The sequence below is a fragment of the Sordaria macrospora genome, chromosome 6 (assembly GCF_033870435.1).
Source record: "Sordaria macrospora chromosome 6, complete sequence".
In the NCBI taxonomy this organism is placed as follows: Eukaryota; Fungi; Ascomycota; class Sordariomycetes; order Sordariales; family Sordariaceae; genus Sordaria; species Sordaria macrospora.
This window is the reverse complement of record NC_089376.1, coordinates 847,379-861,627: the sequence shown is the minus strand read 5'-3', so window position 1 is coordinate 861,627 and position 14,249 is coordinate 847,379. Positions and strand designations below refer to the sequence as shown.

At 52.7% G+C, this 14,249-nt stretch overlaps 7 protein-coding genes across 7 annotated transcripts; 6 read left to right on the top strand and 1 right to left on the bottom strand.

Annotated features, from left to right (window-relative positions):
- Positions 1-73: 73 nt before the first annotated feature.
- SMAC4_07454 (uncharacterized protein) lies at positions 74-1,831 on the top strand (the record flags this gene model as incomplete). The annotated part of the gene is made up of 3 exons (XM_003345419.2): positions 74-352; positions 440-519; positions 597-1,831. Exons 1-3 carry the CDS (start codon positions 243-245, stop codon positions 1,829-1,831), a joined length of 1,425 nt encoding a protein of 474 aa, XP_003345467.2. The 5' UTR covers positions 74-242.
- Positions 1,832-2,180: 349 nt separating this feature from the next.
- Positions 2,181-3,431, bottom strand: SMAC4_07453 (uncharacterized protein; the record flags this gene model as incomplete). Its single annotated transcript, XM_003345418.1, has 1 exon — positions 2,181-3,431. One exon carries the CDS (start codon positions 3,429-3,431, stop codon positions 2,181-2,183), a length of 1,251 nt encoding a protein of 416 aa, XP_003345466.1.
- Positions 3,432-3,796: 365 nt separating this feature from the next.
- SMAC4_07452 (uncharacterized protein) lies at positions 3,797-6,389 on the top strand. The gene is made up of 3 exons (XM_003345417.2): positions 3,797-5,101; positions 5,173-5,749; positions 5,811-6,389. Exons 1-3 carry the CDS (start codon positions 4,365-4,367, stop codon positions 6,210-6,212), a joined length of 1,716 nt encoding a protein of 571 aa, XP_003345465.1. The 5' UTR covers positions 3,797-4,364; the 3' UTR covers positions 6,213-6,389.
- A 285-nt stretch (positions 6,390-6,674) lies between these two features.
- On the top strand, positions 6,675-8,615 carry SMAC4_07451 (uncharacterized protein). Its single transcript, XM_003345416.2, has 2 exons — positions 6,675-7,121; positions 7,186-8,615. The coding sequence occupies exons 1-2, from the start codon at positions 6,882-6,884 to the stop codon at positions 8,170-8,172; spliced, it is 1,227 nt and encodes a 408-aa protein (XP_003345464.2). The 5' UTR covers positions 6,675-6,881; the 3' UTR covers positions 8,173-8,615.
- A 2,639-nt stretch (positions 8,616-11,254) lies between these two features.
- SMAC4_13922 (uncharacterized protein) lies at positions 11,255-12,406 on the top strand (the record flags this gene model as incomplete). The annotated part of the gene is made up of 1 exon (XM_066091694.1): positions 11,255-12,406. One exon carries the CDS (start codon positions 11,255-11,257, stop codon positions 12,404-12,406), a length of 1,152 nt encoding a protein of 383 aa, XP_065947409.1.
- A 261-nt stretch (positions 12,407-12,667) lies between these two features.
- Positions 12,668-13,291, top strand: SMAC4_13921 (uncharacterized protein; the record flags this gene model as incomplete). Its single annotated transcript, XM_066091693.1, has 1 exon — positions 12,668-13,291. The coding sequence occupies one exon, from the start codon at positions 12,668-12,670 to the stop codon at positions 13,289-13,291; it is 624 nt and encodes a 207-aa protein (XP_065947408.1).
- A 475-nt stretch (positions 13,292-13,766) lies between these two features.
- On the top strand, positions 13,767-13,910 carry SMAC4_13920 (uncharacterized protein; the record flags this gene model as incomplete). The annotated part of the gene is made up of 1 exon (XM_066091692.1): positions 13,767-13,910. The coding sequence occupies one exon, from the start codon at positions 13,767-13,769 to the stop codon at positions 13,908-13,910; it is 144 nt and encodes a 47-aa protein (XP_065947407.1).
- Between the last annotated feature and the right edge of the window lie 339 nt (positions 13,911-14,249).

Genomic DNA, 14,249 nt, shown 5'->3' with positions numbered 1-14,249 from the left:
CCCGCTTTGCCATCCAACGTCAGCTCTTCCCTTTTGGCAATCTTGGAACCAACATTTCCAACTTTGCAACCAACAAACACCAAACTTTCACAAAGCGTTCGGTTTTGAACATTATGTTTCTCGCTCTTTACGATGGGACAAAAGCGATCTGAATAACACCTTTATAATACCAGCAAAAATACACAGAACTTACACGGAACAACACTTTCATTTTGTTTCATATTTCATTTCATTTACATGTGATGATGACATCTTCGGCGGCCTACCTCGTTCCGGCCCTTGCCGTCGGTGTTCCCGTCGGGATATACGCTCTTTTCCTCGGTCTTGTTTCAATTCCGTGTATTCAACGATTGTAAGAATCAATCATTACGTAGAAACTCTTGTCCCCAAGTAAAAAGTGAACAGGCTGTGCTAACAAGTATCACCTCACTTCGGTAAGTGCCGTATATGCACACAAAGTCAACACCCTCTGGTGGCCACCACATAATCCCAACCGGCCTGAGCGATGGGGGTTTGCAAGTTAGTAGTAGTCTGATCAACAAAACACTTAACAACAACAACAACAAAGTTCATGACTAACAAATACAATAAAAAAGAAAACCAAGTAACCCCCTTCTCTCTCAAAACCATCGACAACCAAACTATCTACGCCTGGCACATCCTCCCCCTCGGCCTTTACGCCCGCCACGAACCCAGCCTATCCGCCCAAGACCGTTCTGTTTCTGCCGGTTTTGTCCCAGATATCACCACCACCCTCAACTTCAAGCTCCTGCGCGATGACCCCGAAGCCAGGCTAGTACTTTATTTCCATGGAAACGCAGGCCACATAACGCAATCCATTCGCCCGCGCTCCTTCCACGCGCTCACTTCCGTCTCCTCCAAGATCCACGTTTTGGCAATCGACTACCGCGGTTTCGGCCTGAGTACCGGCTCGCCGACGGAGGAAGGACTGATTCTCGACGCTAGAGCGGCAGTCGATTGGGCTACGAAAATTGGTGGCGTCCCAGCGGAAAGGATCGTTTTGTTGGGACATAGTCTCGGAACGGCGGTGGCTGCTGGAGTGGCGGAATTTTATTGCTGTCCGACTAACCCTCAAGGTGAAGTTGGATGCAGCAGCTCAGACGATGGAAGTGGAACTGAACGTGGAAGCAACGAGGACGAAGACAAAGCCAGCAGCACCCAAAAACCCCTCCCTAACTTCGCCTCCATAATCCTCATAGCAGGTTTCTCCTCCCTCCCCACCATGTTATCCTCGTACGCCATAGCCGGCTGGCTTCCCGTCCTGCGCCCGCTGGCCGTCTGTTCACCCTGGCTACTGCGCAAAGTCATGGCGCGGATCGTGGATAAGTGGCCTAGCGCTGATCGGCTTACGCGGCTGACAAGGTTTGCGAAACGAGATGGTCGCAGGTTGAACTTGACGCTGGTTCATGCGAGGAATGATTGGGATATTCCGTACCTTGAGGATGATAAATTGTTCAAGGGGGCGGTGAGGGGGTTGGTGGAGGCGGAGATGGGGGTTGGGATTCAAAATGGGGATGGAAGGGATGAGGAGTATGAGGGGTGCGAGAGGGTTAAGAAAGAAGAAAACAAAGAGGTAGAGAGGTGCGTGGAGAATTTGTTGAGCGAGGAGAAGGGGAAGAGGACGGTGGAGAGGTGGTTGGATAATAATGGGAAGAGCGGGAGTGATAAGGACAGGGCGGCTGTGACGATCTGGAAGGATGAGGGGGTGGAAATCAGGCAGGTGTTGTGGCCTTATGGTGGTAAGTTTGACCCCGGTCCTGATCTTTTGTTTTGGTTTTTGAGTGCGAAGTGTGAAGCTAACAACAGGTGATGCAGGGCATAATAATCTCATGTTTTATGCGTCGGTGCCGATGGCTGTTATGAGGGCATTTAGGCTTGTTGAGCAGCCTGAGAGCAGCCGGGACTGATGGGACAACTGAAGATATTAGGCATACATGACGAGTATGAAACCATGGGATGGTGTAGATATAAGTACGATAGAAAATGCGTTACTGTGTCGTTAAATATGAACATTTGATACCGCCACAAATATCAATGGCCAGTTCTTTCCAATCATGGAGCATATAAGGAATAAAAAAACACATGGGCAACGGTAAATAAAGGTCTAGGAAACAACTCCAACACACGGAAACACTTCTCCCAGGGGCATCTACGACATCTTAAAACTCATCATAACCCCAACCCAGCGAGCGGTTCACCGCGTTCATGGCATTGACACCCGCCCTGACGAAGCTCGCCGCCCCGTCCACCACAGGATGACCAAAACTCTCCTGCTGGCCCTCCTGGTTGTTCAGCAAATCCTGCTGGTCCAGGGTACACTGCCTCTTCTCCATCACGGCGCGATTGATCGCCCGTCCCCACATGTTATACCACTGATCCTCGCTGATACTGGCATATTTCTTCTGGCCATCCGTGCCCATGACCGAAAAGTGCCAATCCGCAAAGACCGTCTCGAACCTCTTGGTCCTGAACCACAAATACGGCCACGTGAAGAGAAACATGAGGCTGAACATGCACAGCCAGACAATCCACCATGTCGTCCGCCACTTGTTGGTCTTGCAGTCGTTGTATACATGCACGTACTCGTCCTTCTTGGGGAAACTGATGTCCAGACTGCCGCGGTAGTTGGTCGCGCGCACCATGTCCGTCAGCTTCTGCACGATCTTCTGGTCGTCGAACCCGACCACACGCCGCTGCAGCGTCAAGCACTTGAGCCCGGCATGGCTGGCGCAGTACCGGTGACACCACTCCGCCAGCGTCGGCTTCTCGGCTAGCCCGACCTCGATATGGCGACTAGTACCCGGCGCGCGCTTGCGGAGGATGGTGCCGCGACGGACCTTTTCGTCGTTCTCGGCGGTGCGCAGCTCCATCAGAGAGGTTTGCGAGATGACGTCCGTGTAGAGGTAGGGGGTGAGCTCGATGTGCAGGTCAAAGTCCGTAACTCGCTCCGAGTCGTTCTTACGACGCCCGTTTTGCGGGTCGGTTATGTCCTTGCGGCGCTTGTGGGTGCCGTGAATGCGAACGAAGGGCCGCGGTGGTTGTTTGGACCATAGTTCGATGTGCTCTTGAAGGAACTTGGGGTCGCGGTCCAGGCGCGGGTCAAGGTAGAGTTCGGTGCCGGTGGGCTCGTCTCTTTTGTAGTTTTGCACCCAGTCTCCGGGAGGAAGGATGTTGTTGGGGTGGTTGATATAGGGTGGCGCACCGCCGCCAGAGGGGAGAAGAGGAGCACTACTACTGCTTCCCAGGGCGTTGATTTCGTCGTAGAGGGGCGGGAGGTCGTCGATGTTCAGCTCTGGAGCATCGGTGTCCAGATTTCCGTCCAGGGGAGCAGCGAGTGAGTGTTCACCAGGTTGAGAGTGTAGGGAGACGGCATCATCACTGACGCCGATACGTGGTGAAGGTTTTCCCATGGTGACAATCTGACGATCTTGGAGACAGAGTCTTAGGGTTGAATAACTGTAAAAGAAAATGTTTCTCAACCGGTTCAAGATTGTCAGTCGGGAAACAAAAACAGGAGGATAGAGGCGAAGAAAGAAAGGTGAAGTGAGTGGGCGATCAACTGGTGATAAAGAAACATTGAAGTGTCGTTGACCAGGCTGAGAATAAGAGGATATGAGTGGTCAGCTTCCTTTGACAACGAAGGCAGCAGCGAGTGGCGCAGCAACATCGAAAACAGCCCAATCCGGTCAGGTCTCGACCTCGACATCAGCCAACTGCATGATTTTCAGTCTGAGGCTTTCATTCGGGCTTTTTCCTCAATTTTTTCGGTTTTAAATCTACCGGTTGTCTATAGAGAATTCTGAAGAGTAAACTCTTCAGTCTTGAGTGTCATGTTTCACGGGACAACGTCGTGACATGATGCCCGAGGAAAGCCGTTGAGAGCCCCACTTTTTCACCTTCGGTGCGTACCGAGCTGTCCCCTGCACCTGCCAGCTTGGAATCCCTTGGAGGACCCCGCGACACCGTCCATTGGCCCCCGCTAGCCCCGCTGACCCCTTCTGTGAGACGATGGGGGAATGCGCTAACAGGGACACGACACGCCAGTAAGGAGGAGCCTCCGACCCCCGAGCGGGACGGGAGCTCATGGATTGGAGCTGGAGTTTCGTCTGTCATTTCAACAAGAATCCTCCAATCTCTCTCCCGTCATTCCCCACGTCTCTTCCAATTCTTCGATCTGCAGATCACCCACGGGTCTTTTCACTTCTCGACAACCCTCACCTAGATGTGGGAGCAGCTTTAAAGTTCGCAATAGTACTACGCGACTCTACGACAACCTCGACGACGACATCCCTTGATACCCCCACCTAGTACCCCCGAAATTCGCATCCATCACTCCGTCAACAATGCCGCCGACCGAAGAGTCCAAGCCTGTTGATCAGGCCCAGGAGAAGCAGGCCGCCGCCGAGGCTCTTGCGTCCCTTAAGGAAGGCCAGCAGGCCGCCGCCGAAGAGTCCGGTTCCGAAGATGAGGGCGCCGAAGGCACCCCCCAGGCTGGATCCAGCTCCACAAAGAAGAAGAACAAAAAGAAGAAGAGCAAGAAGAACAAGGACAAGGCCGCTGCTACCGAGTCATCTGCTGAGATGGGGTTGACCGAGGCGCTGGCACAGGCAGACCCCAAGTCGGCCCTCAGCGGCTTGACCGAGAAGCAGATCCAAGAGTTCATCGCCCTAAACCCCGCCCTTGCCAACGAGCTGTTGGCGGCGTCCGGTAGCTCGGGGACGGCTCCCGACGTGGTGGAGGCTTTCAAGAAGCTCAAGATTCAGGACATCATCACCGGCCTCGCTAGCAGCGGAAAGAACCGCAAGGATATGGCGTCATACAAGTTCTGGGCCACCCAGCCCGTGCCCCAGTTCGGCGAGGAGAAGCCCGTCATCTTTGAGGAGGGACCGCTCAAGATCCAGAAAATCGAAGACATCCCCGATGAGCCAATCCCACTCAACCTGGCGCCTTTCCGATGGGTCACCATGGATCTCACAGACGAGAAGCAGATGCAGGAGGTTGAGAAGCTCTTGTACGGTCACTTTGTGGAGGACGACGAGGCCATGTTCCGTTTCAAGTACTCGACCTCCATTCTGAAGTGGTAAGTTTTCCAGTCCGAGTTGATAGGTACTGTCATATCTTGTTGGCTTGTCACTAATCACGATGCGCTAGGTCCCTCATGTCTCCTGGTTGGAGAAAGGAATGGCACGTCGGTATCCGTAGCGGTGATACTCTGTGCGCTTTCATCGCTGCCGTTCCTACCGAAATCCGCGTTCGCGACAAGGTTATTCAGGGTTCCGAGGTCAACTTCCTCTGCATCCACAAGAAGCTCAGAGGCAAGCGCTTGGCTCCCGTCCTCATCAAGGAAATCACTCGCCGCATCAACCGCGAGGGTATCTGGCAAGCCATCTACACCGGCGGTATCGTCCTTCCCAGGCCCGTCAGCACTTGCCGCTACTACCACCGTGCGCTCAACTGGCAGAAGCTGTACGAGGTTGGTTTCAGTCCGTGCCCTTCCAACAGCAAGCCGGCCTTCCAAGTTCGCAAGTACGCCCTTCCCGAACAGACCTCGACCAAGGGACTTCGCGAACTTCAGGTCAAGGATCTCGATGCGGTACACAGCTTGCTCGAGCGTTACCTAAAGCGCTTTGAGCTTACCCCAGTATTCAACCGCGAGGAGACGGAGCACTGGCTCCTTCACAAGAAGGAGTCTTATGCTGAGCAGGTTGTGTACTCCTATGTTGTTGAGGTAAGTTCTGTGATGCAGTCCGCTTCATTGTAAGTTGAGCGCGCACGCTAACTTGATGTAGGATGCCTCGGGCAAAATCACCGACTTCTTCTCCTTCTACCTTCTCGAGTCAACCGTTATCAAGCACCCGAAGCACAATTCCATCCGCGCCGCTTACATGTTCTACTATGCCACCGAGACCGCTTTCACCGAGCCCGTCAACAAGAGTGCCCTTCAGAAGCGCCTGAACGATCTGATGGCCGATGCTCTAATCCTCGCCAAGCGCCACAACTTTGATGTGTTCAACGCGCTTTCTCTCATGGATAACGCTCTCTTTTTGGAGAAGCAGAAGTTCGGACCCGGTGATGGCCAGCTTCACTACTACCTGTTCAACTACAAGGCCAACCCTATCCACGGTGGTGTTGACAAGAAGAACAAGTTGGATGAGGATAACTTGAGCGGTATTGGCTTTGTCATGGTTTAAGATGTGAATTTGGGCTGAGGTGCTGTTGATTGCTTTCAAGGTGGCTTGCTGCGTTTGAACAAAAGTTACCTGCATACATACAATACCTGATGGATACCAGCGCGGTTAGCATCAAAAGTTAGGAGCACTTGTAATACTATTGATATTGAGACTGGCGCTGCCAGATGATGAAGGTGTGTATGGTTGGCCACGAACTATGCCCTCTTGACATGGAATTGGGTTTCCACGGATCGAACCGGGGACTTCCCCGACAATCTCTCCAGTCTTGAGCCCCAACATGTTCACGATGTGAGTCTTCATCCAGGATTGCGCCAACTCCTTCACGACGGAACGCTTCCATGACATTCCCGTCCTTAGAGCCGGGCCGATGAAGCTTATCAAATCCGTCCCACTTTGATACGGCGTGTGACCAATCGGAGTCTTTCACTGGCGAGGTACGTCACTGCAACGGAGACCGGTGCAATCACATGTGGAAGCTGGCCGACAAGGTGCCCCAACTCCCCTGAACAACACCAGAGCCGCCACCACGAATACTAAGATATTTCCTATAACTAGCCCACAGCGTGCTTTGACCGTCGATACCATCTCATCTCAGTACAATAATAATCTAGCTCCCACTGGTTCACATCCCTCCCGTCCACATTATTTCCAAAATACCCCAACATGTAAATGTTAACATGCTCACACAAATACTATGCACTCATTAACACTTCTTCCTCCAGGGCCCCAACAACAACTCGCAAGCCTCAAGTGCCCACTGTAGCCGAGACCATCAAACATCCAGCTTTTCCCACGGCGATATGGAATCTCGAGCCCGATCAGAGTGGCCTCACCCCGGTCGCCGTCGGCCGCGGTGGGCCTTTCAACGTGAGCTGGGAGATCCACGGTGAAGGGCCCATCAAGGTGTTGGTATGAGCCCTCCGACATATCCTCTCCTCACAGCCAAACACCATCACTAACACCAGTCTCACAGTTCATCATGGGTCTCGGAGGTCTGAAATCCGCCTGGCAGCGTCAAACCCTCTACTTCGGCCACCAAAACCGTGACAAGTACTCGGTCCTCCTCCTCGACAACCGCGGCATCGGCGACTCGGACAAGCCTCTTATGCGCTACAGCAGCAGCGAAATGGCCCGCGACTGGATCGACATTCTCGTGCACATCGGCTGGCTTCCCGCTCCTCCATCTTCCCCCTCTTCATCTTCCTCCTCAGTCACATCCCATTCTCCCCCACTGCCCATCCCCACAGAACGCACCCTCCACGTAGTCGGCCTCTCGCTAGGCGGCATGATCGCCCAAGAACTGGCCTGCCTCATCCCCACCGCTATTTCTTCCTTAAACCTCTGCTGCACAGCCGCCGCCATCGAAAACACCGACCTCAGCTTCGCCGAAAACGTCGCCAACAGGATTAGGATGCTCATGCCTAAGCCCGTCGACCAGTCCATCGCCGACACGGCGCGTCAGTTGTTTGCGCACTCCTGGCTCGAACAGCCAGACGATTGCGAAGTGCCTGACCCGAGTACCACGTCCAAATGCGGCCCGCCAAACCCCTTATCGCCCAAAATTCCTCGCCCGGCTCCTGACCAAAAGTACGGGAAATTCGAGAATAACGCTATGCGCTTCGTAGCGCAGGAAATGCACAAGCGTCTTGACCCTGCCAGGTTTGGGTTGAAGGGATTTTTGCTGCAATTGATTGCTGCGGGTTGGCATTATAAGAGTGCTGAGCAATTGAAGAAAATGGCGGATGAGGTCGGGAGGGAAAGGATTTTGGTGATGCATGGTACCGAGGATGGCATGATTAGTGTGTCACATGGGAGAAAGCTGATTGAGGTTATTCAGCCGGAGGTTGGGCTGATTGAGGAGGGGATGGGACATGCGCCTGTGGTGGAAAGGACGGGGTGGTATCATGATGTTTTGGAGGAGAGGGTTAGGAGGGGGGAGGGACTTGATGGGAGGGCGTAAGGTCAGTAGGTGAGGAGGTTGGATGGATGGGTGATTTGGTGATTCGGTGATGGTGTTTTTACGAGTAGCCAGATTTTTGCTTGAGGGCGTGGTGCTTTGGAGCGCGTGAGTTCCATCTATTCTTATTCTACTGTGGGCTTGGGTCATGCCCAATATCTTGTTGGTATAGATTTCTTGGTGTTATGGAACAAGAAAACAAGTCCCTTTTAGGTCATGGCATCTACCTAGCTGCCTCTTTGTCGGTTCCTAAAATGCATATTGAGAGATATATATTCAATCTTCATAGGCACATATGCACCTCATGCCACTACTATCGATGTTAAACCAAATAGCCAACAAAAATAACAAAAAAGGAAAAAGATATCAAAATGATTAAACCCAACAACAACAAGAAAAGCACACAGAACATGGAAGGGAAAAAAAACATACAACACCAGGGATTCGCGGGTCGTCACCGACCCAACTACTAGTCTGGCCCTCACTGCTCTTATCTATGGGAGCGGGAAGGTCAGGAAACGGGTCTTTTCATCACGTGGTAGGGTCAAAAAACTGAACCACCAGCTCCCATATCCATATCGTTCGGACGGAGGCAAAACGGTAAGTGGGGAGGCGGCGCTAAAAGGGTGAAAAGTGATTGGGCGGATTACGAGAAAAGTCGGCCAAGAGAGCCCATCTCGTCCTACACAGAGACTCTCATCTCTAATTTAGCTCTGGCAAAGGCTGATGTCTACCGCTTTTTCGCCGCCGCCCTCGACTCTTGAGGTAGCCCGCTTCTCCGTCGTCTCTCCAGCCCACGCCTATGCCCACGAAGCCGAAGAGCTCGCACGAACGCGGATTACGATAAAAGTTGCCCGGGTCTTTTTCGGGAGAAGACCGGTGATTGGTTCCAATGATTCTTTGGGTTTGCTGGGCTCTGCAGCTACCTACACGTAGTCCGGAGGTTCCTGTCCCCGCAACCTGTCAAACAAGGTGACGGCGGCGTTGAGAGCGACAAGGCAACCACAGCTCTAGGATCAGAAGCCGGCAGCTAGGGTGAGATGGCTAAGCCTGAGCGGGGGCCCGTGTCAGCACCCCCGCCCCCTGGCATACTTGCATGGGGCTTGGCTCGAAGCGAGGCTGGAAGCCTTGATATCAAGACAAACGCTACCTCTGGTTGCTTTTTTGGCATGTCCTCCATTGCAGCATCAAAGCAGCATTTGATCTTTGAAAGACGAAACGTTGATGTGGCACGCTGACATCAGGCTTGATTTACAGGACGTCGCTTTGAATGTAGGGTTGTTTGATTGTGGTTTGGTTCTTCGGCGTCTTCCTGTTCCGCAGCTTTGCCCCGTATGCATTAACTAGTATACAAAGATGTTGGCGGCTGCGCCAACCGTGTTGCAAGCTAACTACTATGAATGGTTACGACATGCCAAAACAAACAAACCTGCATTGAATTGCAAGGCACTCGGGTCTTTTTCGGGAGAACCACCACTGATTGGTTCCAATGACTCCTTGGCCTTGCTGTCCGGGGATTTTCTTCGCTGCCTCCGCAACCTGTCAGATTTCAAAAGGTGAGTCTGGCACCTCTGGCCATCTTCCATCAATATTAGCGGTCCCAATCACCTTATTTTGGACTACTGCAGTGGTGTTAATGTCATGTGCAGAACCGTAACAGATTTTGGTGAAAATTGCACCTATTCTTATTAGTAATCTGAACATCTCATTCACGGACCTGAGCTAGCTAACTAGGGAACCCAATAGTTTCCAGCATCACGTGGTCTATCACGCCAATATCTGGGTCCATAATTAGTGGGTCTTTGTTTACTCCAACTCTTCTTTCAATAACCAGCATTGTTTGTTTACCATCTTCATTGCCCATCCATTTTCCACACAATTAGCAATTCCCAGCACGTCCTTTCTCAAAATGACTCTTTTAGAAGAACAGAAGGAGATCATTTCCGAACGCCCGCTCGGTGATACACTTGACCGCGTTCGAGACAAATTGCGCGACGCCAACGAAGCCGACGACGCGTATCGGGAATCTATTGCATCTCTTTTGCTGGCGCTTGTCGGATCCTCCGCAGCATTCAAACTATCCTCTTCTGACGGAAACGTTGAGGTGGCCGACAAGCTATTCTACATACGAAAGGATATCCAAGGAGGGAAGATAGTGAACCTCGACCCATTTCGCCCTCTCGTCCGCCTTGTCGTCGACAACTCCGACGACACCGCCATTTGGGCTGCCGTCTTCAGTCTCCTCGACACCTTGACTCCCCGCACTCCCCGTCTTCGCCCCACAGTTCCGTCTACGTTCAAAGGAACGCCTGTCAAGACCAGTTCGAATCGGCTTGCTGATAGTGCAACGTGCGAGGTGGTGGAAAAGGAACTGTTCCACGAGATCAAAAACTGCACCTTCCGCGATGTAGGGGGTTTTTTGGACAAGTTCTTTGACCCCAAAGACTGGCGCAACGAACAGAAGGCAATGTTAGAGAAGATCAAGACAGCGCATAACGGAACGAAATGGACGGGCTTCCCGGCCAATCCTGATGAAAAACCGGTCTGGGAATGGCTTTGCTCCCTGGAAGAGCGCTTCCTAGCCGGGGCACCGAACAAGCTCCATACCACCGCATCTGCCCACCAGTTTAAAGAAGGGAAAGACCAGATGGATATATTCTTCCAAGCGTCAACTACAGAAGCGGGTACCCTTTATGAATACAAGAACATTCTGGTTGTTGGGGAGCAAAAGAAGTTAAAAGAGAAGCGCAGGTTTAAGATGGATTTCCTGCAACTCTCCCGCTACGGGCGCAAGGTATTCGCCGACCAGCCGACCCGTCGATTCGTCCACGCCTTCCTTCTCTGCGCCTCCGAGATGGAGCTCTGGATTTTCGATCGGGCTGGGGCGTATAGTTCCGGGTTCTTCGATATTCACCAAAACACGGACATGTTTGCGCGCGCTCTTGTCGGCTATGCTACAATGGATGCTGAGGCGATGGGCCTGGATACCTTCATTGAGCGAGTTATCGAGGGAGGAAGAAAAAAACGCTACATTACGCTAAACGACACAGGCGGTCAAGCAACGAGGATCAGGTTGGATAGGGCGATGTATAGCCAGAAGGCCATTGTAAGTCGCGGAACTACCTGTTATACGACCGAAAACAACAGCGTTGTCAAATTCACTTGGGCATCGGGTAAACGGACGGCGGAGGTAGACCACCTAACGCAAGCAAAGGAAAAGGGTGTTAAAGGGGTAGCTGGAATAGTAGCGCATCATCGAATCGCTACCATTGCAGAAATACGGAAGAAACTGAAGTTCCCAACGGCTCACCGGTTTCAGAACGGGGCGGACGACCCTTCATTGGCTTCAACAAGCACTAGTATATCGGGCAATAAGCGCAAGTCGTCATCTAGCGCCACCGACACCGTATCCAGATCCAATAAGAGGCAGCGATCCGATAGCCAGAAGCTAAATCGAAAGCTGAGCACCCAGCCGTCGTCGTCGACAAGCAAGACCAAGCCGGCCCTATCTGCGCCTAGCGAGGACCTGTGGGAAGATCGGATCTATTCCTGCCTCGTCATCTCACCTGCCGGTCGCGTCATCAGCGAGTTTACTGATATCAAGCAACTGCTAGAATCAATGCGAGATGCGATCAAGGCGCACCAATCTCTCTTCGTCACTGGCAAAATTCTCCACCGCGACATTTCTCCAAACAACATCATCATCACGGACCCTGAAACAGCAGATAGCCTCAAGGGCATGCTGATCGACCTTGACATGGCTAAAGCACAGAATAGCGGCCCAAGCGGAGCGCGACAAATAACCGGCACGATCCAGTTCATGGCGATTGAAGTATTGCGCAACATCGACCACACATATCGTCACGACCTCGAATCGTTTTTCTATGTCCTTCTTTGGATGTGTGGGCGCCAATCCTGGTATAACGGATTTTCTGGCAACAAGAAGGCGCCTCAGGAGAGCGTTTTTCAGCAATGGGAGATCGGAAGTTTCAGTCAGATTGCTATGAATAAGAAAGGTAACATGTCCGTTACTTTTGAGATAGTTCTGGAGCAGTTTCCAGAGAAGCTCAAAGTTTTGGAACCGCTTTGTTGGAAAATTAGGGATATTCTTTTTCCCTATCACGAAAAGGGAATCATTATCGGAACTCCCGAAGGAGATCCAGAGCAGCTCTACAGACCTATCATAGCAGCTTATGAGGAGGCCATCACTGATCTATATAGATTACAACACAGGTGATGTCAGTATCAAAGCATAGCTTGATGTACGTATCACAAATGGAATAGAAATTGAATAAAACTTATGGCTGTGTTGAATTGTTCTCGTTTTATAATATACATAAGCCCAGGTTTTTCTTTTTTTTCTTTTTTTTTTTCTTCCTCCTGCAACAAAAAGTCTTGGCGCCAAGTGTTAGTACTAACGCTTGGTTGCCGGCAAAATACCTAACACCACCAAAATCGCCGTTTCCACGGTCGATATCTCAATAACCATAACGACAAAATGTCTACGCCTTCGCCCTCCGGGGCCCCCAAACCACCGCCGCCGGCCATAATACCGGTTTACCCCCTGCCGGACTTTCTTTGCGTCCCGCCCCCGCCCTCCACGACGGTGCAGTCGGCCAAGAGAGCCCGGACTGCGGACGAGGAAGCCCGTCTTGCCCACGCCACCACCGCCACCCCCAATGCTTCTGGTTCCATTACGACCTTCGCTGAGACCCTCGTCTCTGAAGCTCTTGCTAAAGCGGAGATCTACCGCTCCTTCGCCGCCTACCTTGATACCGAACTCCCCCGGTTCTCCGCCGTCTCCCCAGCCCACGCCCGCGAAGCTGACCGCCTCGCACGAACCATCACCGCCGCCTTGCAGAAAAGCTTTGCTTCACCTCCTTCGCCTGCTCCGGGCCACACGGCCCCAGCAAGCAAGAAGGCCTCCGCTTCCCCTACTAGCAAGGGGAAGGGGCCCATCTTCGCAGAAGCTGCCGCCCGCGGTGCGAATTCCATCTCCGCCTCCCGCTCTACTTCCTGCTCCCACTCCAGCCTCACCCGCAAGGCTGCCCTACCCCAAATTGACAGCCGCGTCTTTCTTCGACTAGACGGGTCACCTACGCCGTCCAGAATGTGCCCATGACGATGCGGATCGGTATGGTTCCTGTCGACACTACCACCGCCATTAAGGACGAAGTCCTCGTCCAAACCGGCCAAGAGCCTGTCGCCCTCCGTCCCTCTCAGTACTACCATCCTGGCGAGGCCTACGCAACCTGGCTCATCTCCTTCGAAAAGCCTGTCTCTCCTTTTCGTCTTTTTGACGTTAGCAACATTAGCCGTCTCGTCCGGAAACGCCGCCCGCTGGACCAATGCACGGAATGCTTTGAGTGACATGGCCGCAGAGGGTGCGCTCGCGCTGCTAAATGCCCACAATGCGGACATACCGCCCACGGGGAATGTGACCGTCACATTCAATGCGCCAACTGCCGTGGCCCTTTTGAGTCCACCCACGCCGAGTGTCCTATGCGTCCAAGACGCCACAGATACCGTCATCCGCCCGACCCCTCTACAACAGAAGCAGATTCGACGTGAAGGCGGCATACTTTTCACTAGGAAGTATGACTGCGATGCCTCTCCCGGCAGCCAGGAAAGTACCACCACGTCTTCTAACGAGCTGTCCAGCCTTAGTTCCGCACCCTCTAGTCCTGAGAACTCCGACAGCTCTGACCAGAGCCAGCTCTCAGTTGATGAGGACACAATAATGGTCCAGTTGAGCGAGTGTACGTCCTCCTCCGACACAGTCCGCCGCTCTAGCCGCCACAGAACGCCCTCCAAGAGGGCCGCTGGCCTATGAATAGACACTCGACCCCCTCTTGCGACAGCCTGAACAATTCCAGACTACGTGTCTTTCAGGCTAATGTAGCACGAGCACGCGACACGCACGAGATTGCCCTTCAAGCTGCTAGTGAGGCTGGAGCGGATGTGATTATGATCCAAGAGCCACGAGCGTGGTTCTACGAGGGTCGCCTTGGCATTCCCGGGCACCCCCTCTACGCTCTTTACACTCCTGTTCGCACATGGACAAAGGAAACTACTACCCA